This window comes from Sapajus apella, unplaced genomic scaffold, assembly GCF_009761245.1.
Source record: "Sapajus apella isolate SASKATOON/1434 unplaced genomic scaffold, GSC_monkey_1.0 scaffold215, whole genome shotgun sequence".
NCBI classification, from domain to species: Eukaryota; Metazoa; Chordata; class Mammalia; order Primates; family Cebidae; genus Sapajus; species Sapajus apella.
Window position 1 is genome coordinate 16766 of NW_022437155.1, and position 23499 is coordinate 40264.

At 55.3% G+C, this 23499-nt stretch overlaps 1 protein-coding gene across 1 annotated transcript in view; it reads right to left on the reverse strand.

The window, feature by feature from the left end:
- The window catches only part of MYO15A (myosin XVA), a 46041-nt gene that overhangs the window by 15769 nt on the left and 6773 nt on the right, over nucleotides 1-23499 (reverse strand). The window contains 37 exon segments of the mRNA XM_032270689.1: nucleotides 299-431; nucleotides 536-716; nucleotides 913-990; nucleotides 1061-1128; nucleotides 1299-1413; nucleotides 2438-2532; nucleotides 2653-2679; nucleotides 2682-2812; nucleotides 3054-3245; nucleotides 3440-3512; nucleotides 3798-3979; nucleotides 5436-5671; nucleotides 7526-7621; nucleotides 8110-8240; nucleotides 8314-8395; nucleotides 8491-8544; nucleotides 9264-9348; nucleotides 9850-10025; nucleotides 10332-10449; nucleotides 10957-11081; nucleotides 11268-11313; nucleotides 11435-11583; nucleotides 12478-12555; nucleotides 13170-13295; nucleotides 13857-13988; nucleotides 14444-14539; nucleotides 15505-15628; nucleotides 15716-15774; nucleotides 16362-16475; nucleotides 17110-17271; nucleotides 17926-18039; nucleotides 18937-18998; nucleotides 19124-19229; nucleotides 20985-20986; nucleotides 22012-22106; nucleotides 22310-22384; nucleotides 22720-22829. Coding sequence (XP_032126580.1) covers nucleotides 299-431; nucleotides 536-716; nucleotides 913-990; nucleotides 1061-1128; nucleotides 1299-1413; nucleotides 2438-2532; nucleotides 2653-2679; nucleotides 2682-2812; nucleotides 3054-3245; nucleotides 3440-3512; nucleotides 3798-3979; nucleotides 5436-5671; nucleotides 7526-7621; nucleotides 8110-8240; nucleotides 8314-8395; nucleotides 8491-8544; nucleotides 9264-9348; nucleotides 9850-10025; nucleotides 10332-10449; nucleotides 10957-11081; nucleotides 11268-11313; nucleotides 11435-11583; nucleotides 12478-12555; nucleotides 13170-13295; nucleotides 13857-13988; nucleotides 14444-14539; nucleotides 15505-15628; nucleotides 15716-15774; nucleotides 16362-16475; nucleotides 17110-17271; nucleotides 17926-18039; nucleotides 18937-18998; nucleotides 19124-19229; nucleotides 20985-20986; nucleotides 22012-22106; nucleotides 22310-22384; nucleotides 22720-22829 — 4028 coding nt within the window.

Genomic DNA, 23499 nt, shown 5'->3' on the forward strand with positions numbered 1-23499 from the left:
TGACACTGAGTCTCCCTTTCCCATCACATATTTTGACAGTAGGGAACTTCCTCCTCCTCCACCACCACTCCCATCTTTATAAATGAGAATCCAGAGAGAAGCAGAGACTGGCCTGAAGTCCTATAGCACAACCTAGACAACAGCAGGGGCTCATCTGGACTCACCATAAACTCCCTCCCTAACAGGAACTGGGCAGGGTGCTTCAACCCCTGCACCAGTAAGCTGGCGCACCATGATGGACACTCAGGCACAGTGAGGGGCTGGAGGGCTGGAGGGCTGGGGGCAGGGCAGAGTTGACCTGAGGGCCTCGGGCCGTCCTCCCCGGAATGGCTGCTGGTACTGCCTGACAATGTGCTTGATCTGCTGTGTGGGCTGTGGGAAGTGCTCAGAGTTGAGTGTTGAGTACCGGACCAGCTCTGGAGAGGGTGAAGCTGTGGGCAAGCAGGGTGGTGGGAACAGGGTGAGGTCATAAGAGGCACAACCACATCCCCAGGCCTGTCCTGGGAAGCCTCAGAGGCTGGGATAGGGCACTCACTGGTTTCTGGAGAAGCCTGATCATGAGCTAGAACAGGGGCAGCCACAGGCTTGGCGGGGGGCCTTGGAGCCTTGGCCAGAGGGGCTGGGGCCAAGGGCTTTGGAGTGGCACGCAGGAGCACGGGTTTGGCCGGGGGACCGGTACCCACAGACTTCGGCTGTGCGTCTGGTGCTAGGGGTTTCTGTGGAGAACAGGACACGAGGTGGGCTGCCTGGGATAATACCAGGCTATTCTCTGGGACCCCAGATCTCTGTCAAAGATGGGCTGTGGAGTCCCTGGGCTCAGAGAGGCACAATAATGCCCTGGAGCAGCATAGCATCCATCTTTATAGCTTGTGTCTGTTAGCAGCCCCTGCACCATGGGCAGGCCAGGCTTACCTCTGTGGGCAAGGATCTCGGGGCAGCACTTGGGGGCTGCTGCTGGAGTGCCATGGCCTGCAGGGTCATCTCCCGGGCCTGGGGAGAGGTGGCAGTGGTGACCAGGCAGGTCCATTCTCCACCCCCCAGCAGTTCCTCCCTCACTCACCAGCAGGACGGCCTGTTTGTGGATGAAGGCTTGCTGCAGAGCCAATGTGGAGGCGTCTAGGCCTGGGACTGAGGGGAGAGGGCAGAGGGCAGAGATAGCACCGGAGATGCCCTCCTCCCTGTCCTCTCACCCCCCACTGTGCTGTGGCTGCCTCCATTCTAGCACATGAAGGTGCCTGAGGACCAGCAAGTGGTTCTGGCCCTGCCCAACCCTGGAACCACGCTGGGGAGGCACTGACTTGGCTTTGGCTCTGGGGGCCTCCTGGGGGTGTCTTCGGTACCACTACTGCTGCCTCCATCTGGCTGGCCTCCCCCTTTCATGCGGTAGGCAATGGCTGTTGGTTTCTCCAGGTCCTAGGGGCAGTAGGTGGCTCAAGTGACCATCTCAATGCTGTACTCCTAAGGTTCCATGGCAACAAGCACCTGACACTGGCCACTTCCCTCCCTCTGGTGGGAGGGAGCGGCCTTTCACTGGCTGTGTCTGTTCTATGCTCAGCCTTTACCCCTATGGCATCCCAATCAGTCTTCCCCATAACCGTGTGAGCTCCCAACCCATTCTCTCTTCCCCAGAGGAGTAAACTGAGGCTCAAGGAGGGGCTGTGCCCTGCTCAGGGCTGCATATCATATCAGGGGAAGTGGGGGTGGGGTGGGTTCTGGAGAGTTTCCAGAGTGAGCAAGGGTACCTGAGGGGTCTTGTGAGATCTGGGGCCAGAGGACCCAGGGACCAAGGTCATTCAACTCCACCCAGATATTTTATTGGCCCCAGGGGGCTGGCTCCCACCAGAGGTGCATTTCTTTCTTTCTCTTTTTTTTCTTTTTCTTTCTTTTCTTTTCTTTCCTTCCTTCCTTCCTTCTTTCTTTCTTTTTCTTTCTTTCTTCTCTCTCTCTCTCCCTCTCTCTCTCTCCCCCTCCCTCCCTCTTCCTTCCTTCCTTCCTTCCTTCCTTCCTTCCTTCCTTCCTTCTTTCTCTCTTTCTCTCTTTCTCTTTCTCTCTTTTTCTTTCTTTTGAGACAGGGTCTTGCTGTTGCCTAGTGCTGGAGCTGGAGCACAGTGGTGCAAGCATGGCTCACTGCAGACTTCCTGGTCTCAAAAGATCCTCCTGCCTCAGCCTCCTAAGTAGTTGGGACTACAGAGGCATGCCACCATGCTTGGCTAGAGGTACACTTGTAACTGTGGGTCCTTCCAGGATCAGCTAAGAGCATCTCTAGCTGTGAAGCGACCCTCATCATTTGCCCAGCCTCCAGCAGACACTCAGATGGGACACACCACCCCATGACCCTGGCTGTTAGAAGCTCTCAAGTCACCCTGTACAAATGTGTGACTTGGGTGTACATGCTGTGCCTGCAGTCTGCAGATGATCTGCCTCACTCCATCCCTACCGCATCCCCATAGGACAGCACGGGGTCGAAGAGGCTATCCAGGTAGCAGTCCAGCCCCTTGTGGGGCCCAGCAGGCTCTCCAAGACTGTCTGACTCTGGAGGGGAGGGCACAAAAATGTCAAGGAGTTATTTTTTCCTTTTTTCCTGATGATTTCCACCCCCCATAGCCTCCAAGGCTCCCTCCCCACCAGAGACAGCAGCCATTGTTGGTTGACCTTGGTGGGGTGCTGTCCCTCTCTGGGCTCAGTGTCCCCATTTGTACCATCCTCATTGTGGCTGCTGTTCCCATCAGAGTCCGGTACTTTGTGCATGTGCTCCTGGAGCTGGGGTCTGGCGGGCGTGTCCTCATCCGAGTCCCAGCTGTTCCCAAACACCCTGTGGGGAAAAGGAAAGTGGAGCTGCTGACCCCCAGAGAGATCCCAGAGCCCCCCAAATTTTCCTGTGTACCCTGGAATTGGGTGGCTTTCTCCCTTTAAAAGCAGGATCCTTTGATGAACTCTACCTCCTTAAGAACCTGAAGTCTAAGTTCAGGGCTCAGCCTGTCCCAGCAGCTGGGAGAGGCAGGCTTTCTGCCTGGGAGCGGCCATCTGTGAGGGGGTCCCCCATAGCTACCTACACTTTGGAGCCTCCCCTGCTGGGTACAGGCCCCTCTGTGCCCACAATGAAATAGGACTTCTGTCGAGGGAAGTCCTTGAGCAGCTCCAGGTCCGACACCAGGTCCAACACGTAGTCGTGGCCAGCCAGCTCTGCCCACTGGACACCATTCTTCATGGCCACAGTCCAACCACGCCAACCATCTGCCAGCCCCCTGGTGATGGCATGCACAGGAAAAGAAATGAGGGTCAGAGTCATCAGGCACTACCTGGGGAGATCCTGGGATATAAGGCAGACCCTAAACATGAATGGAGTGGACCCTACGGGACCCTTTGGGGGATCTGACCTCCCCCCAGCCTACATTCCAGGTACATAAGAGTGTGCTGGGAGGGCATCCTAGGAGCCAACCTGTGCCTCAGAATGTCTCCAGCCACCTCTTCCCCCGTACTCCAGGAGTGCACCGGGCAGGAGAACTGGTCACCTGGGGCACAACAGGTGCTGGGCTCAGGTTGGAGCATCTGAGTCCAGTCTGGCTGTGCCTCCCTGCTTGCTTCCTCCTCTCGGGCTTCCTGTATCTGTAGTCTCACTTCCCTGGCTTCCCCTCTCCAGGCCAGGTCCCACCCCAACACACAGACTTTCATGCAGAGCCATATTGGAGCAGGCCCCTCCTTGGCTCCAGAATGTTCAGTGGCTTCTGCCATCCCTAGGGCTCACTGGGCCCTGATGACTCCCACTGCTCTCATTGAGGTTGGGAAAGGCAGCTTACCATTGAAGCAGCCCACGTCCAGTGCCATGCTGGCCTTCTCATAGGTCGCTGTCCACTCGAGCTGGGTTGGGGGTAAGCTTCGGGCAGCCCCTGAGCCCTGCTGTTGGGCCCGGCCCATGGCCTGCATGAGGCGGTGCTGACACACAGCCTGGAAGCCATTCCGCCCATAATCAGACACAAACCTGATGGGTAGGAGTTGGAACCAGGATCAAGCGGGATCTGAAGCCAGGCCGGTGGGTGGGGGTAGGTAATTCTGAGGCTAGTCTGAGAAAGGGCCAGCCTATTCCAGAGCCCCAAGGTGAAGCTGAAAAGGCCCCAGGTGAGTTCAGAAGGGTCCCAGGCTAGAGTCCAGTACTCTAGGATTATACTTAAGGGGTTACAGGCTAGCCTACAAAAGGTTGCAGGGTAGCTTAGAGTCCCATAGCTAAACTGAAAGGGTCCCAGCCTAGCCCAGAAGTATCTAAGGCCAGCACAGAGGTCCAAGGATAGACCAAAGAGATTCCAGCTTGTTGGAACTAAATGTCACTGACAGGATGTGGTCTGCAGTTGGGTGTGGGCAACAACCTGAACTCTGCCTTCATTCTCTCACAGGGTAACCTTGGGTGGTTATCTGCCCTCTCTGAGCCTCTTCTCCAAGTTTTCCTTTCTCTTTTTTTTTTTTTTTTTTTTTTTTTTTCCAGACAGAGTCTTGCTCTGTCACCAGGCGCCAGGCTGGAGTGCAGTGGCGCGATCTTGGCTCACTGCAACCTCTGCCTCCCGGGTTCAAGCTATTCTCCTGCCTTAGCCTCCCAAGTAGCTGGGACTACAGGCGTGCACCACCACACCCAGTTAATTTTTGTATTTTTTTTAGTAGAGACCAGGTTTCACCATGTTGGCCAGGATGGTCTTGATCTCTTGACCTCGTGATCCACCTGCCTCGGCCTCCCAAAGTGCTGGGATTACGGGTATGAGACACCTCACCTGGCCCTCCTCCAAGTTTTCTATAAAAGGGATGGCTGAGGGTTCAACTCAACCTAGGCTCAATGAGCCCAATCCCTACCAGTCATTCCTCATGCTTCCCTCACCTCCACATCTTATATCCCCTGCAGCTAAGCCTGGCAGCAGGCCCACAATAGCCCACAGTAGCTAGAGAGGGAAGCTAGCACCAAGCCCTCAGGAAAGCCCTAGACAGGCAGGCCAGCAATGGCCCTACCCTGGTGTCAGCTGCCACAGAGTCACAAGACTGGCCAGGTGATGTCCATCTGCTGCATGCTGGCCTGAGCATGATTCTGCAACTCTGTAGCTCACAGCCACCGTGTTAGGTGGGTTCTGTTGCCATCCCCAAATTATCGGGGAGAAACAGGTTCAGAGAGGGGCAGTGAATTGTCTCAGACAGTGACTTATCTCATATAATATGGCTGACCCGGGATTTCAACACTGATTGAGTCCAGCATCCATACTCCTAACCACCCCACTAAACTCCCATGCTGTGAGAGGTCAATACATCCCAGTAGAAACTCAGAGCAGCCCTGGCCAGCCTCCATGCCTGAGCTTTCCAGCGTAGAGATCTACTCCTGGCCTGACCTTTAACAACCCACCTGGGCCCCACTGCTGGTGCCACTGTCCCTCATGTTCCAGCCCCTATCCAGTCCCACTCACTTGAGAAGGTACTTGTTGAAGCGCGGGGAAGGTGCAAAGCCACTGAGGCAGGCGGCCAGCAGCAGCCAGCCCCGCTCGGCATTGTGGACATTGTGATTGTGCCACACCTGGTTGGCCAGCTGTGCTAGGATCTCGTCCCGCAGCTCAGGCACCGCCAGCCCCTTCTGCACAATGTAGTTGCCAAAGATGTTTTCCTGGGCACCATGCAGGTGGGGATCGCCCATGAAGCGCAGGATCTGGGCCATGAACAGAACGTCTTGGAAAGTTGTTCCTTCTGGTCCCACATGCATCCCTTTCATGTCCCTCCCATGTGTGCCCGTGTCCACATAAATGCCCCTCATATTACAATATAACTACATATATATATATATATATATATATATATATATTTTTTTTTTTTGAGATGAGGTCTCTGTCACCCAGGCTAGAGTGCAGTGGCAGAATCTCAGCTCACTGTGCTTCAACTTCCCTGGGCTCAAGCGATCCTCCTGCCTCAGCCCCTCAAGTAGCTAGGATTACAGGGTGTGCAGCCACACCCTGCTAATTTTTGTGTTTTTAGTAGAGACAGGGTTTCACCATGTTGCCCAGGCTGATCTCAAACTCCTGGACTCAATGGATCTGCCCACCTTGGCCTCCCAAAGTGCTGGGATTACAAGCGTGCACCACTGCGCCTACAACTGCCATGTTCTATGCCAAATGACTAGGCAGTTCATCTCGACTATGGAAAAACTCTAGATCCAAAGTATGTGTTGTCTTCCCTGTTCATGAACCTTCTAGAGCTCCCCATACAGCCCCAGCTCCCTCCCCAGACCCCTGGCCTCCAACCAGACCCTCACTTTCTGCTCTATCTAGGCCGCAGAAGGTTCTTTTAAACATTCAGATAGGACCACATCCCTCCCATGGAAGCCCCTGCCTTGGCTCCCTAGGTCCCTTGGGATGAAATCTAAGCTCTGGGTCTGTAATCAAGGCCTACTGGCCACTCTCACCCTTGCCCTTCTGACTCTGTTCTGACCATACCAATTTCCTCTTCTCTCTGTACTTTCTCCACTCTCCCTGCCTGGCAAATTCTCCTCCAGCTCAAACGCCTTCTCCTCCAGGAAGCCCTCTGTGGCCCTGCCCAGGACTTTGGACTCCCTAGCTTTGGTGCTTCCCTCTGTCCATGCTGGTGGTCACTGGCCGGGTCAGCTCTGCTTCCCTGTGAGACTGAGAAGTCCTTAAGGAGAAGACCTGGGTATCTTCTTAGTGTCCCTGAAAGGCTCCAAGGCAGCCTTTTTTTTTTTTTGGAGAGGTAGTCTTGCTCTGTCGCCAGTCTAGAGTGCAGTGGCATGCTCTCGGGTCACTGCAACCTCTGACTCCCTGGTTCAAGCGATTCTTCTGCTTCAGCCTCCTGAGTAACTGGGATTACAGACATGTGCTACCATGCCCAGCTAATTTTTTTGTATTTTTTTGTAGAGATGGGGTTTCACCACGTTGGCCAGGATAGTCTCGATCTCTTGACCTCATTATCCATCTGCCTCGGCCTCCCAAAGTGCTGAGACTACAGGAGTGAGACACTGTGCCCGGCCCAGGGCAGTCGTTTTATGCCCGGAAGATAGCTGGGAGAAGAAAAGCCACCAACCACCAGAGAGGAAGCCATATCCCTCCACTGACATAAAAGTTTCTTCTGGCCAGGTGCAGTGGCTCATGCCTGTAATCCCAGCACTTTGAAGGAGGCCGAGGCAGGCAAATCACAAGATCAGGAGTTCGAGACCAGCCTGGCCAATATGGTAAAACCCTGTCTCTACTAGAAATATAAAAATTAGCCATGTGCATTGGCACGAGACTGTAGTCCCAGCTACTTGGGAGGCTGAGGCAAGAGAAACACTTCAACTCGGGGGGCAGACGTTGCAGTGAGCCAAGATTGCACCACTGCACTCCGGCCTGGGTGACACAGCAAGACTCTGCCTCAAAAAAAAAAGTTTCTCCTTTGGGGAAGAGGTGTGGGGCTCATGGACTGGGCTTGGGCAGGGCTGGGAAGACTGGAGTCCTCATGGCTCAGCTTCAGGGCCAGGGGCTATGAATTAGAAGGTGGGCTTGGGAGGACCCCATACCAGCTTGAAGATGCTCATGGCTTCCACATGGTGCTCGGCTGGCAGCTGTGTAAGGGGTGTCCTCAGGGGCACTGTCAGCATCCCAAAGGCAGGTTCCTAGGGCACAGGGCAGACATGTGAGCAGACAGTGCTGAGACTGATAGGCACATCTGGACCCACTGCCCTGTGCCACATGGGGCTCCAGGGCCTATGACACAGGGGCTCTGGTCCTCAGTGTATGGATAGGGAAACTGAGGGCTGATGCGGGGCCACAGTGGCCCTCAGCAAGTCGGTGGTAGGGAAAGGATGAACCCTCATCTGGAGGGAAGGAAATCGAGCTGGGCTGATGTGCTATGGCTCCACCAGTTGTTTCTGAAATATTACCAGACCGGTTGGTAGTAAATAGCCCTGCCCAAGCCCCTGAGGGCTCTCCACTGCTATCCAGACCCCAGGGATCTCCCAGAGTCCCTATGATCCAGCAACTAAAAGGCTCATACCCAACACCACTGGGCACAGCCAGGACGCTGCCCCAGGGCAAGGACAATGTCCCTTCTAGTTGGTCAGCCCTATCAGCCAGGGCACCTTGGACCTCAGCTAGCCCTTGCCTTGAAGTGGCACCGGACAAACTTGGCCATGGGATAGTTGTTGATATCCAGGGGCAGTGTGACACGGGGCTCAACCTGGAGCCGAGGAGTCCGCACAGGGGCCACCCGAGGCACTCGGGCCAGCGTGAGGCCTGTGGAGAGAGGAGGGAATGCAGTGCCTGCTCCAAACTGCCTGTGCCCTCCCTGCGCCCAGTGCCAACCCACCTGCCACTGCTTGCAGGAGCCCAGCCAGCTCAGCCGGTACCTCGAGGTGCCCCACAGCCACTACCTCCCGCTTGCTCAGCTCCTGGAGGAACAGTGCATGGGGCAGGGACAGGCCTGCCACATCCCCACCTTCCAGCCTCCCTCCCTGGCCCTGCTGCCACCCAGACCTGCACCTACCTCCTGCTCCTGCAACTGTGCCCCCTCCACCCGGTGCCTCCACTCTGCCCTCAGCTTCAGAAGAACAGATGTCAAGGTGGGGAGTGGTGGGCAGAGGCAACCACGGACCCCCAGGCAGGCCAGGCTAGCTTATGCAAGGCAGCCACACTCAAGCAAGGAGGGGCTGCTTGCCACTGCCCCACTCCACAGGTGGGGTGGGAGGCCGAGGTTGGCCAGAAAAACAGGGAGGGGAAAGGAGAGAGAGCAAGAGAAAGACAGAGGCAAAGAGCGGAGGGAGGAAAACTCTGGGGAAAGAGATGTACAAGGAGGATTTCTGGGAGGTGGCTGAGCACTGTGTCATGGGAAGCCCTCCTCTGTAGTGCCACAAAGCCTTCAGTAAAGGCTACATACTGCTTTGTTGGTTTGGGACCTGCATTTGTCTTTCTGATGGCTGGTTTACATGGCAGTGGGCCAAGACATGAAGGTAAGAGCAAAACCATACCCAGTGACATTCAGGTCGCCAAATTCTAATGGCCCTTAATTCCTTAAGACCCCACTGTGAACCCAGCACCAGGCCAAATCTTTCAATGCAACATCTCATTTAACCCTCTCCACAATCCCAAGGGGTAGATTGGAAAATTGAGGAGAGAATGGCCCAGGTTACATAGCTAGTAGGTGGTAGAGGTAGAATTTGAACCCCAAACTGCCTGAGGCCAATGGTCTCCTCTTGGGTGCTAAGTGCCTTTTCCCCTTCTCTGCTGTCCCCTTGGACTGAGATAGGGTAGGGTCTGTACCTTGAGGTAGCGTTGGCGGCTCATGTATGCGTGTACCAGGGACCGGAACTTCACCAGACTCCTTCTCATCTGCTGATAGCGCTGCCTGGATTGGGGGAGTGGGGAGGTCAGGGATTGGGGCTACAGGGTGACAGGGTGAATGAGGGGCAGAAAGGTCCCTGCCAGCCTGGCCTGGGAGCCAGTGTTCACACCTCACACTTGAGGCCCTTTGGCACAAAGGGAAACTGGAGCTCAGAGAGGGGCAGTGACTTGGCCAAGGTCACAGAGGAAATTAAGTAGCAGGGCCTGGATTAAACCTGCCTGAATCATTTATTTCCAAACAGCTTATAATCTGAGGGTCCCTGAGATGCAGGATAAGGCCCCTCTTGACTGAATGGATTCCTACCCACCAGTCACAAGGGCCTGGGGGTGGCTGGGAAGGGCATCCAAAAGCAGAGACAGAGAATCTGATTATCCTTCCTGCAGAGGCCTCCATCCTCACCTTGCATGCTTCCAGGAATAGGGAGCTCACTACTCAAGGTTGGATGTGACCTCTCTTGAGCCTGACCATAGGTCTCCTAGGAATCCTGCCTTTTCTGGGCCTCACCTGGCAAGGTAGCCACGGGCCCGGCTTTGCAGCAGGATGATCTTGTGGCGCAGAGAGCGGAATCGCCGCTTGATGAAGAAGCCACGGAAGCAGCGCTGCAGAGTAAGGGCTGCCAGATTCAGGATGTGCTCCCGCATGCTCTCCAGCAGCTGGTGTAGGTGTTCCTTAAGGAACAGCTGAGGATAGGAGGCAGGCACTGAGGCAGGTAGGAGCCAGGAGGCTGGACTAAGGGCCCCTCCCTCTCTAGAATCCGTGGAGACAGAATAGACAGGGACACCTCCTGGAGTGGAGCTGGAGGGATGGGGTGGATTTGGACAGGTGGAAGAAACAGTGCTGGTGAATCGGGCAGTTAGCATTCCATGTCCCAAGCTCATCTGGGTTGTTCCTGGGACAGTGGTCTCTAGCTTGGACATTTCTGACTCAGTGGTTCTGGAGCCCCTGAATTGGCGTCTCTTAAGAGCTGACTGTCGGGTGGAACTCACCTTGCTGACCCCAACACGGTACATGTTTGGCATGACTGTGCACAAGCGACTCAGCACCGACACACACATGTCCCCATTAGCTGGCAGGTTGTGCTTGAGGGCCACTAGACAGCAGTACCTGGCAGGGGGCCCACACTCAGTCTGGGGCTATGAGACCTACCTGAGGTGCCTGCTAGATCATGGGGTTACCACCCACGCCCAGTGTCCAGGAGGCCTAGTCCCAGTGGTGGCTCCACTAATAGTGCATTCTAAAAAAGGCACTCCATCCTCAATACTCTTTACTTCAGGGTGACTGAAAATTGTTACAATAGATGATTTCAGTAGAACAAGACACTTGACTGCCACCTGCTGGAAACTTTTCATTATAACTACTAAAACCATTCTAATCAACACGGAGGATTGATTATACGTATTATACATTATACAGCATATAATAAAACTACAAAAAAAGGCAGAACAATAAATATATCTACCACATAACAGCTATCATGTGGCTGCCTTATGTAGTGTACAGTCTGAGCAACTGTGCACAGCAAGCCCTGTGCTTCCTGGGTTGTGTATTCCTAGGGCCATGGGGAGTTGGGCAGGGATTTATACAGCTCAGGAACTACCCTAACCAAGATACCTGTCGATGAACCCCTGGAAAGGCAGGCGCACTGGAAATCCCTCCTTGCGGATCCTCACAGTCTCCAGCACCCCTGAATAGCGTAACTGTGCCATTACCACATCTGGCTCAAAGAGACCAGGCTCCTGTAGGGGTGCGCAGAGAGGGAGTCTGTACATTGGCTCATCCACGTGCAAAAGGCACTATCATGGTGAATAGTCCCAGTGCTAGGCTGGGGAAATGCAGGTCCAGAGAGGCCAAGCCACTTGGTCAAGGTCACACAGCATGGGCAGGAGGATCTGGCTCTCTCAGAGGTCTCAGCTCTCACTCACCTTCTTGTGGTTGGGCTTCAGGCAACGCACAAACAAGGGGTTACACCTGGCAGTGGCAGGAAGAGGACAGCATGAGGCCTCAGAAAAAGAAGGCTCTCACCCTCTGAAGGTCATGAGGTGGGTTAAGGGTGAGGCTGGGTGCTCCGCCCACCTGCCCCCCACTCCACCTCTCCATCTTTTCCACCAGATCCAGGAGTGACTGCTGGAACTTGGCAGCCACGGTGTGTGCCTTGTAGAGCCGAGTGACGGAGCTGCTCTTGCCCAGGCGCTGAGGGGCAGCCTGTGGGGCATGGCTGGAGAAGAGGTGTGCCACCACCTGGGCAGGGGTTGGGGGAGGGAAAACAGACAGGTAGGGGCCGGGAGACTGAAATGAGGAGGAACAGAGAGCAGGAGTCAAGTCTCCGGACCAGGGGATCTGAAGACTAACTGGACCCCTGTTCCCTCTGCAAGGCCTCTGTTGTCCTGGCTTGCATGCTTCTCAAAACAGGTGGGGCTCAGCACCTTCCAAGGGATCCATCCCGTAACTGGCTGACTTCCCCCTTTAGTCTGAGGAACACACAGTCACTGACTGTGTGCCTGGCCCCAAGGTGGCCTGTTAGACACATGATTGTGAACTCTGGCTATGACCTCAGGAGGAGGGTGCCCAGTTGACAGGAGGAAGCAGAGGGCCAGATAGGGCCTCCCCAGGTGATGTTACCAGGCCTGTGCTCTGTCCTAGGGCCATCTACTGGCCACAGTGTAGCTGGGATGCAGGGCCTCCCCAAGCCTTCAAGAAACCCAAATTTGGTCCCCTAAGCTCTCCCCAGGGCCTTATGGGTGGAGTTGGGGGAACTGAGAACACCAGGAGGTGGGATTGGGAGAACAGATCTGGCAGAAAGCCAGGAGAGAATGGGCCAGGGAATGGGGTGGGGCCAGGAATGGAGTAAGTACAGGGCAAGGCCACAGCTGGTGGGATACAGCATTAGAACTGGGAATGGGGCCAGGGTCTGGCCACTGGGGCTGGGGGGGAGCCAGAGGGCAGGATCAGGATGAGGAGCTAGGTTTAGGGAAGAGCCAAGATAGGCGGGAACAGGTCTGGCCAAAACTAAGCAGAGCCAGGACTAGACAACATGGTCCAAGGCCTGAAGGCGGCTGGGTGTGGGGGTAGGGCTATGCCTGGGGGTAGGGCTATGCCTGGGGGCAGGGCCGTAGCGGCAGAAGGGAGGCTCACCCGTGTCCGGCTCCTTACGAACAGGTCTAGCACGTCCTGGCGGACTTGATCGTGGTTCTTGTCCAGGAACTTGTGCACCTGAAAAAGGAAACAACAGCCTGAGTAATCCCGGCCCTGCCCCTCCAGGCCTCTGTCTCTCTGTCTATCCTAGGAGGGACTGGATCCTCCTCACTGCTATGGTCCCCACCCCTCCAGACCCACTATTCTCGTAATTCCTGGGGGAGGGGAGCATTCGTCATGGCTTCACATGCCAGGTCGGGGTCTTGGCCTCACCCTCAGTGAAGTACATTGTCCTGTGCCCATTCTACAGATGAGAAAAGTAAGGCCCAGATGGGGACAGAGGCATGGAATCCTAGCCTGAGACACCTCCAGGGCAGGAATGAGTCTCAAATAATAGTGCTGAGGGTGCCCACAGTGATGTCACTACTGATAAGAGCTACTCTTTATCAAACCCACCCCACATTTCTCACACCCACCCCATGAGATGGGCACTATTATTATTCCCATTTTTCAAGTGAGAAAACTGAGGCTCAGACTGGCTAAGCAGTTTGCTCAAGGTCACAGAGCTGGGGCACAGCAGAGCCAGAACTAGACCTGGGCATGAATGTGTGGGGCCAGTGTTGTGCTTCTATGTCTCTAACAGCTAGCAGCACTGCAGCACCAGCGGCCAGACTGGCCGTCTTGGGGCTCACCTGGTAGGTGACCTTGCCTGCATAGTGCTTGATGGTGAACTCAGGCAGCGGCATCTTGGGTTTGGAATAGAGCGGGTTGGCGCCATGATGGTAGTGGCACTTCTGTAGGAAGGTGTGGTCTGTAGCCTGGGGGCAGTTAGGGATCAGTTGGTGGGCAGGGGGCCTGGACACCCTATTCCTGGCCTGGTGGCAAACTCACTACCCCTGACTGCTCCCCATTGGGCACCAGCAAGGAACAACTCACAGCTTCCCATGGCTGCCCCCCTCCCTGGGTCAGAAGGCAAGCGCCTTAGCCAGGCACTGGGGGCCTAAGTGGTCCCTTGAAGACACCTGTGGCTGGGTGAGTTCCTAACTGCCTTCCCTCCGGGCCAGCTGTCTTTGCACTCTATTGATCTCACTGCCATCCACTCTTGTGTTTGCAATCAGGATCTGAGGCCCAATCCTAAGGTTACCTCCTCCAGGAAAACTTCTGTGGCTTTCCAGGCTGGTGCAGCCTCTCCTCTGGACACCCATAGCTTCCCATATGGCCTCAATCACCCCAGGTTGTGAATAGTCAGTTGGGTGCCCCAACCTCCCACTGCCCGCCTCAAGCCAGAGCAGAGAGGAATGAAGGAGTCAGGCTGGGATGATGACACGAGGCTGAGAGATGTGTGACCTGACTAGGCTCACACAGTACCTGCGGCTCACCTGAGGAAAGCAACACTGGTCGTCGAGGATGCGCAGGATGCCATAAGGCTTCAGCGAGATGAGGTTGATGCAGGGCTGGTTGTCAGCAAAGGTGATTTCCTGCCAGTCGATCTGCTCACGGATGTACTCCTCCTGCAGGCAGGAGGCAGCAGGAGCTCAGCCTCCCATCCCTGTCCAGGGTCCACCCACCCTCCTCCTTCAAAAAGCTTGAGCTCAACCACAGACCCTGAATCTGCCTGAAGGAGCCTGGCCAGCAGCACCTCTGCTTGCATACCTACCAGAATAGGGAGCTCACCCCCTAATAAGGTAGCATGAGCCAACTCAGAGTCCTGCTGCTCCCTCTGCCTGGGACAGCCCAGTAGAGGAGGACTCCCCCAAGGAGACTCCTCTTTGAACACAGCACCTTAGCACCTTTCCCTCCAGAACAGAGGCCTTCCCATGAGCTGGTTCCCAGCTTAGAATGCCTTTCCCTCCACTGGCTGTGATGTCAGAATTGCTCTTAAACAACAAGTATATCCTTGTTTGTTTCCAAGAAGGTCCGCTGTCCAGTCAAGATAGGGACAGGAGTGTTAATGGGGCCCACACACCTGCTCCTCCTGGAAGACGATCTTGTTGAAAAGGTACTGAAGGTTCTCGTTTGCGTAGTTAATACACAGCTGCTCAAAGCTGTTGAAGCTCAGGTCCTGCCAGGTGGATAGGGAGGCTGGGAACAGTCCTTACTGGGCCACCAGCCTATCTGCCCCTGCCTTCCCTAGTGGCAACTTGAAAAAGCTTGAGCTCAACCACAGACCCTTAGCTCAGAACCCTCCATGGCTCCTGCTACACCCAGGATAGAACCTGACAGGCTCTGTCCTGACAGCACAGGCAATGGCTGAAGGCCCAGGCTCCAGGGCCTTCTGCCTAGGTTCAAATTCTGGGTCTGCCACTTTCTAGCTATATGACCTTGAATTACAGTCCCATGCCTCAGTTTCCCCATCTATAAAATGAGGATACCGGCAGTACCTGCCTCATAGGGTTGCTCTAAAGATGAAGTGAATTAACAAAGTGCTTTCCGCAGCACCTGGCCCATAACAGGTGCCATGTGAGTGTCCGTGATGGTTGCATTGTGATCTTGCCCTGTCCCTCGCCACTTCCCTTGCTGTGTACTCACACAGCAGTCACCCCCAACACAAGAAGTCCGGTCCCAGATCCCATGCCCCTCCACCCCTCCCAGCCTTTGCATATTCTGTTCCCTGCACTTATAGTGCCTTTGCTGGGTGTCAGGAGTATCTCATCCCCATCCAGGAAGCAAGCCTTCCCCATTCCTGCCCAGGTGAATGATGCCCACTGGAGCATATGGAGTTGTCAGAGTCTGCCCCCACCCCCACCCAGCCTCACCTGGAAGCTCCCCAAGGGCAGGACCCTGGCTGGTCCTTTCTGGGCAGCTGGTATTGCCCAGCACAGGGCCTGGCCCAGAGGCCTTGGGAGTGCTTGTGGTGAGTAAAGAAAATGGAAGGTGACAAGGGAGATAGTGACGGGGAGGGGTCCATGAAGGGAAGACGGCACCGGCTGCAGGCACAGAAAGGGATGGGAAAGGCAGCCTGACACACCTGAGGGAGGTGAGGCCTCGTCTATGTCCCCTGCCCCACAGCCTCCCATACGGCCCCACCTCAAAACCGTAGATGTCCAGGATGGCGATGGACAGTGTATCCTGCCGCGGGGACACCAGCGCGTTGACCCTGGCAATGAGCCAGCTGAACAGCAGCGCATACAAGACCTTGGCGATGGCGTCCCTAAAGCAGAGGTGGCGCTATTGTGGGCAGGATACTGTGGTGGGGTGCTGGGCCCTGGGGCTCAGGCAGGGTGGGGTGCAGCCTCACCTGGCATCCACAGCGCTCTCCACAGTTAGGGGTGTGAAGATCTTCTCTCGCATTGTCTCCTGGGGAGGGGTACAGCCCTTGAGTGACAGCAGGCTGGCCACTGCCTCCAGAAAGCCCCCAGGGGACTAGGGGAGTGGAGCATGAGGAAGGAAGGCTGGAGGGATGTGACTGGGCTCAGGCACACAGAGGCTAGGCAGGACCACCCCCACCCCTACCCGACTCTGCCTGGCAATGCTGGTCATGGTGGGGACTGCAGGTCTATGGGGGAGACAGAGGCATCAGCAGACACAATGAGATCAACCCTGGGCAGGGGGAATGATCCTAGGGCTGTGAAAGACCAGAGGAGGCACTGACCTGGCCAAAGATCAGAGAAGGCTTCTTAGAGGAGAAAATGGCTGTATAGGCTTTTGAAGGATGAGTAGGTGAGAAAAGAGGAAGAACATTCCAGGTAGAGGAAACAGCCTGTGCAAGTCTGAGGTTGGAATCTGAAATGTCTTTGGGGTCTGAAATTACTCCCTTCCATGCCTGACCCCGGGACAGAGAGCAGGGGAGAGGGAGAGGCTGCCCACACGGGATGGGCACAAGGCAGCTCTGACCAGGCCCTGGTAGGAAGCTTTGTTCGAAGGCCAGATGCCCACAGACTCACGGTCACTTTGAAGGTGATGGCCTTCTGCAGGCCCTCAGGGGAGATCTGTAGCAGCTCAGCCACAGCCTGGATTTCCCGGGCACTCACCACTGAGGCCACCTCCTGTGCATCCGTCTATGCAAAATACCAACAAGAATGTGTTTTGAACTAGATAAGCTGAATTTAAAGTTCATATAAGAAACAGGGCCGGGCACTGTGGCTCACACCTGTAATCCCAGCACTTTGGGAGGCCGAGGTGGGCAGATCACCTGAGGTCAGGAGTTCGAGACCAGCCTGGCCAACATGGTAAAACCCTATCTGTACTAAAAATACAAAAGTTAGTGGGGTAGTAGTGGCACGTGCCTGTAATCCCAGCTACTCGGGAGACTGAGGCAGGAGAATTGCTTGAGCCTGGGAGGCAGAGGTTGTGGTGAGTGGAGATCGTGCCACTGCACTCCAGTTTAGGTGACAGAGTGAGACCCCCCCACACCCAAAAAAAAAAAAAAAAATAAAAACCCACCAAAAGCCATCGTAAACGAAGTTAAAACGAACAACAAAGTGGAAGATATATGTCCAATTTATATCAGAGACAAAGGGCTGATTTCCTTAATTTCTACCAGGAGGAGAAAGATGAACAAGCTCAAAGGAAAAAACCAACAGGACAAGTGATGTGTGCATAGCGTAATCTGAAAGGGAAACAGAGAAGGCCTCGGAAAAGATGGCCAAGTCCAGAGGGTGTGGGCCCAAGGCAGGCTGTGGCACCCCTCACCTCATACTTCTCAAAGTAGACGTTGCCCAGGTGCAGGATGGAGGCCAGGATGTGGAAGATGCTGTCCTGGTCCTCACTGCTGAAGCCCAGCACCTCCATGGCAGCCAGGAGCCAGCGAAAGTCATCTGCATCGCTCTTTCCTGTGATCTCACAGTTCCCACCCTGGGTGAGGACAGAGGCTGAGGGTCAGGGAGCTTGGGTGGGGCTGCAGAGCCCTCCAGGTCCCGCTCTGCCCTAACCAGCAGTGTGGCCTGAGCTGGTCACTCAAGCTCTCATTCCACTCTCATGGGCACAGAGGTTCTGAACAGGGCTGTGGATGGGATTCATGGATTCTAAGTGCAATGTGTGGCAGGGGTTGTCACTTGCTGACCTTTGCAGCTGCCCAGTGATAATAATGAAAAGAGTAGTCAGTGTTTACTGAGCATGTCCTGTACGCCAGTCGCTGTGCTAAGCTCTTTACCTGATTTCCTCATCTAAGCCTCACTATATCCCTGCAAAGTGGTACTATGTTGGCCCCATTTCACAGATGAGGAAACTGAGGCACAGTGAGAGGAAGTGTAGTCACTCTAGGCTGGTGGGTTCTGATCCAGGTTCCAGATAAATGAAGTCAGGTAGGCCTTTCCTGCTTCTGCTTTGGACCCAGAAGATTCCTGGTCCCCCTTACTGTGACGAGATGCCTTAAATCCAATCTCACCCTCCCCAAATCTCCATCACCTTCACATTCCATCACTCACAACTAGGCTCCCTCGGCCCACCCAGGGGTGTCGGGGTGGGAGGACCAGGGTTGGGGGTCTTCAGATGCCTGCTGGCACTCACCTGGTTCAGATAGTAGTAGGTCTCGGCCTCCTGCAGGCTGAAGGCCTGCCGGAGCTGGGCAGGCAACCCGGCCAGCAACTCGTAGAAGATGTAGTAATTCCTCTCGTTTTTGGCCTGTGGAGTGGGTAGTGGGCACAGAGAAGGGAGCCACCTACCTAGGTGACCCCCAGGCACACACACAGGTCCAAGCCCATGAATGCACATCACACAAGGAACTGCAGATGAGAACACGTGCCTCTGTGATGAGTGAGGCTCCCAGCCTGGCACCAGCTGGGGTAAAGGCAGAAGCAGAGGTGCCCTGGTATGATTGAAGGCTGAGAGGGTTCTGGTTTTTGGGATTTTATTTGGTTAGGAGAAAGAAGAGAAAAGGGGGCTGTCTTCTCTTATGTGCACCGGCCACACACACACCTACGTACATGTGTGTCCATAGCCCACATGTGCACACACAGAGCTTCTTGATGGCTGAGCATTTCCTGTGCACCAGGCCCTTGGGACATGGGGGACAAGGCAGAGAGAAGCCCCTGATCTCATGGAGTCCACCTGCTAGCTAGGGAGACAGATACTCAGCAAATCACTGGTTAAAACATAAAATATATTAGATGGGGGAAACTACATTGGAGAAAAATAAGGCAGTGGACACGGTGGGGGTTTAGATGGGCTGGAGAGGGGCTGCGCTTTTAAATGGGGAGCTTCCTGAATGAGTGAAATTGTAGGGGAGGCTTGGAGGAGGTGAGGGGTTTGGCCAAACAGGCGCCTGACGGATAAGTGCTCCTGAGAGAAGGAACAGAAGGTGCAAAGGCCCTGGCAGGAGCGTGCCTGTGTGCTGTGGGGCAGGGAAGAGCCACAGTGGCCAGAGGAGGGTTGGAGAGGCAAGGTCGCGGGCTCACATGTGCACGTGTATTCAGTCATTCACTTGACATCTACCCAGCCCCATCAGGGGCCAGGCTCTGAGTATCCGTACCTCCCACCCCAACCCTGCCCAACACACAGGCCTGGGAGGGGCTGGCCCACCTGAAACACAATCCTGGATTTCTCAAGCAGATACTGGGAGGTTATGGCACCAGAGATCACGCTCCTGGGGTGGTGAGCACAGTCAGCTCTCAGCAGGGGAAGGAGGGCTGGTGTTGGTTTCCAGGGGCTGTGGTCGGACGTAGAAGGCACTGCAAGGCCTTTGGGAGGCCCTCCATTGTCCCCACTCCCCCTTCCAGAAAGATCTCCACGAACTTCCCAAAGCGGCTTGAGTTGTTGTTCCTGACGGTTTTGGCATTACCGGAGGACTCCAAGAGGGGTGTTGCCTCCAGGATCTGGAGTCCAGAAGGAGATGTGGGGATTGAGGGGCTAAGCTCTGTTCTGGGGGCTTGGGCGGGAGGCACAGCTGGGGACACCCAGACACGAGACTCCCCAAGGACCTTCCTTTATGAGGGGTGACCAGACGTGGGCTCTCTAGAGAATCCTGAGGTCTCTTCAGTGTCCCCAAGGGGCCCCCACCCCATGCTGCCCAACTCCCACACAGCAAGCCTGGTGCTTCCCCTCTCCCAGACTTTCAGCCTCCATGGCCCCCACAGCAGCCCCTGACCACAAGCCCCAGCCCCGCCCAGGACAGGCCTTTGGATATCCCTTCCCGCCTGTCCCTCCACCCACACAGGAGCAGGCACATCCACATGCATTTTCCCGGACACACACACACTCACACACACTCTCTCTGAGTACCTGCATCTTCAAGAGCACCCAGGAGGGAGGAGAAAGAGAGAGACAAGGACAGAATGCATCACTAGCAGGACCGACCACCTCTCTCCAGGAGACCAGATGCTTCAGCCAGGGAGGGGCTGGCAAAAACCTGTGAGGCTCAGAGATCCCAGGAGTCCAGGCTTGGGGACTGCCATGGGGTCTCCAAGGTATGAAAATACACTGGTTCTGGCTTCCAAAAGGCTCTGGGGATGTCCTCTTCTTCCCCTCCCATGACCACCACCAGCAGGATCCCTGAACCTCCTTCCTGACCTTCCTCACTGTTCCCTGACACCCAGACCCACTCCTGCCTCTGGGCATTTACATCTCCTGTTCCCTCTGCTTGGAAGCCACAGCTCCCATGCACCTGCATGGCCCCCCGCCTCACCTCTCACAGGAAAACCACAGAATTCTCTCCTTGGCAGCCCTCAGCCCCGTTGGCAAACTATTTTCTTGGGTATTGTCTGTCTCTCCACTAGAATGTCATATTCCACAGGCACGGATCTACTGTTCGCACATCTCTGAGCTCCCAGCATCTACACAGATCTGGTGCTTAGTAGGCCCTTAAAAAATATCTGCTAAAGGGATGGAGAAAGGAATAGCATCCCATGGGCAGAGCTGCCCAGGGGTGACCATGGCTGATCACAAGCTCCCTCCTGTTTAAGCACCTAACTGTATGTGAGACACATTGTCCTGATGATGCCATTGTTAACAATCCCATGAGGTAGGTATTAACATCACCCCTGTTTTGCAGATTAGGAAACTGAAGCTTAGAGAGGTGGAATGACATGCCCAGGGACTCCAGCGTCTGCTCAGTGATGAGCATGGGCCTAGTGTGTACATGGCTCTTTCTTCAGCTGAGGCACTGCCTCAGGATAATCTTTTAGGGAGGAAGCAAAGGAGGTCCATTCACCACAGAAACGATACCTGTAATTTTGGGGATGGCGCCAGTTCCCTCTATCTGTTCACAGGCACCGTCCCATTTAGTCCAAGAAATACTGCACCCATTGTATAAAGGGGCACACTGAGGTCCAGAGAGGGATGGGGGCTGGCTTTGAGGGCTCAGTGGGTCAAGGTCCGCCTAGGCTTTACTGTGTAATGTCCCTTAGTCTGGGAAGTCCTGGAGGACAGGTTGGCTGCCTCTCTGTTCCTGATGCCCAGCATACAGCAGGGCATAACGCCAGCAGATACAGTGGGTGAACATCAGAGGGGTGGAACCTGTGGCCCAGGCCTCAGCCAGTCAGGGCAGAGCATTCCCCACCTTCTCCTGAGCTCCAGGCTGGTGGTACATCCATCACCTCCCTGCCGTCTCTGTGCAGATGCCTAGCAGGCACCTCTTCTCAACAAACCTGCTCCTCCTCTCCACTGCCCAGCCTTCCTCTGTGCTGCCTGTGGCTCAGGCTGAATGTCTGGGGTTGCCTCTGACAGTTCTCTCTCACACCCCAGTCTGTCTTTTGTAGGTTGCTGGCTGGCTTTGACCTGCTTGCACCCGCACCTGGACCCAACCTGCTTGCACCCCAGGGCCTTTGCAGGTGCTCCTCCCTCTGCGTCTTCATTGTTCCCGTGGACATTCCCAGAGCCCACTCCCTTGCCTTTTCAGTACAGCCTACCCTGACCACTGCACTTATGACTATGACTCCCAGCACTCCCCACCCTCTCTCCACTTTTTTCCTTCACAGCTCACCACCTACCCTTTCACGTACACATAATTTACTTACATAAGTGTACATGTATTTGTCGTCCTGCTTCCATCACTAGAATGAAGTTCCCACGAGGGTGTGAACATTTGCCTGAGTTACTGCTGCCCCTCCCAGATGCCTAGCCTGGGCTTGGCACACAGTAGGTCCTCAGTAAATCTTTACTGAGGGAATGGATGGGGTTCTACCAGTCTCAAGCTCAGAGGGCTTAGCACCATCCTTTTCAGCAAAGCTCCAATCCCGCAGACTCTGGCCTGGCATCTACTGCCTCCCCCACCCCACCCCTAACCCACCTGCCTCTTCACTCCTGGGGGCTGCATAGCTTCTGAGTGTGAGAATATGGCGGCCCGAGAGCCATGACCAGGAAGGTGAGGCCAGGTGAGAGAGATGGGATGACTCCCCTTCCTTGTGTGATCTTCCCTCTGAAGTGGCCCCAGAGGGCTGAAACCAGGAGCTGCCACGGAAACACAGGCAGGCAGAAACTCTCACCCCTCAGGCACACCCCTGGGATGGGTGGCAGAAAGAGCAGTCCTGGGCAAGGCTCCCTTCTGGAACTCAGCCTCCCCATCTTCCTACTGGTCCAAGGAGCCTTGCCTCTTGGGGAGCACATGAGGTGTGCTTATCAAAGGGTGCTCAGCCTATGGTCCTGGGGAGACAGCTGGACTCACCTGCTGCATGACATCCCGTTTCTGGTTCATGGCGGCCAGGTAGCGCAGAATCAGCTTGGTGGCCTCAGTTTTGCCAGAGCCGCTCTCTCCACTGACCGAGCAAAGGGGCAGAGTGAGTGCTAACCTTTCACTACTTCTTCTGGGACACCCCAACCCCCACCATGAAGCAAGAGGATGTGTGTGGCACCCAGAGGTGCCAGGCAATCTTCCAAGGTCGCACAGCAGTTCTGGCCAGATTCAGGCCTGTTACCTGAAGTATCCCGTTTATCCCCCACGTAAAGACAGCCCGCTCACCTGATGATTATGCACTGGTTCTGTTTGGCATCGAGCATTTTGGCGAAGGCGAGATTTGCAATCGCAAAGAGGTGCCTGGGAGACAGGTTATTAGAGCCAGCCCCTGCCTCTAAGCTCCCAAACCTCCCAGGGGTTGGGCGGGGAGCATCCGTATCCAGCCAAATAGCCAATCCTGCCCACCCCTCACCCTGCTGGGGGACTGCTCCCACCCCCATCCTGGTCTGAACCACAGTGGCTTCCAACCCACGGCTGTGGCCCCGCCTGGGGAGAGACTGTCAGGTTGAGTAGGTGGGTTGCCTTTCCCCATTACCTCTGACTCATGGCTGAGATGCTGCCAAGATCCAGGCTCCCAGAGCAGGGGAAAGAGGGGCCCAAGAGACCCCAGGGCAGGTCCCCCTACAGACACTCACAGGGGATTCTCTCCCAGGGCCCGTCCATTGTACTGCTGCACCTGCTCCAGCCCGTAGATTCCAAACATTTGGTATGGGTTCACTGACACCAGGATGCTCCCGATGTATGTCTGCTGGGCAGATGGTGGCCTCAGCGCCATGGCTCTTCGCAGCCCTCTGTGTCCCTCCCTCCCCTACGCTCGGAGCCTGGCTCCCTGTTTCCATCCGGACAGATATCTGGCTACCTGGACTTGGGATTGCCATCTAGAGCCTTCTACCAGCTTGCTGGGCTATACACTCTAACAGTGGAATCTCAGGCACTGCACCAGGCTGAGCTGGGAGGCATCTGGGGTGAGCAAAACCCCACAGCCATGATCTTTGGTGGGCTCCTGCCTACTTCATTTGTTCACAGTTGGGTCCAGGCTCCAGGAACTTTTGCTTCCTGTTGAGGGCAAAACTCCACTACCTGGAGTGGCCAGAGCCCTTCAGAGTGTCCCTGTCTTCCACACTGGCTGTGGGCCTCTGTTCTGTCATTCTCAGGTCAGAGGCTCCCTTTCATCCCTCTGGCTGTCCCCACTCTGGGGTCCAGGTCTATGGATTCTAGGACTCTGGAAGTTCTATCTGTCAGGTCCCAGGTGGTGGAGGTGTCACATATTTCTGGATTCCCTGTCTCTAGCTTTCTGCCTCTGGCATCCACCATTCTAAGACTGTGTTTTAAGACTTCAGATTTTAGTTCCAGGCTCTGACATTCTATGCTGAATTGACAAAACTCAAGAGTTCAAACCAGAGGCCCCAGGGGCT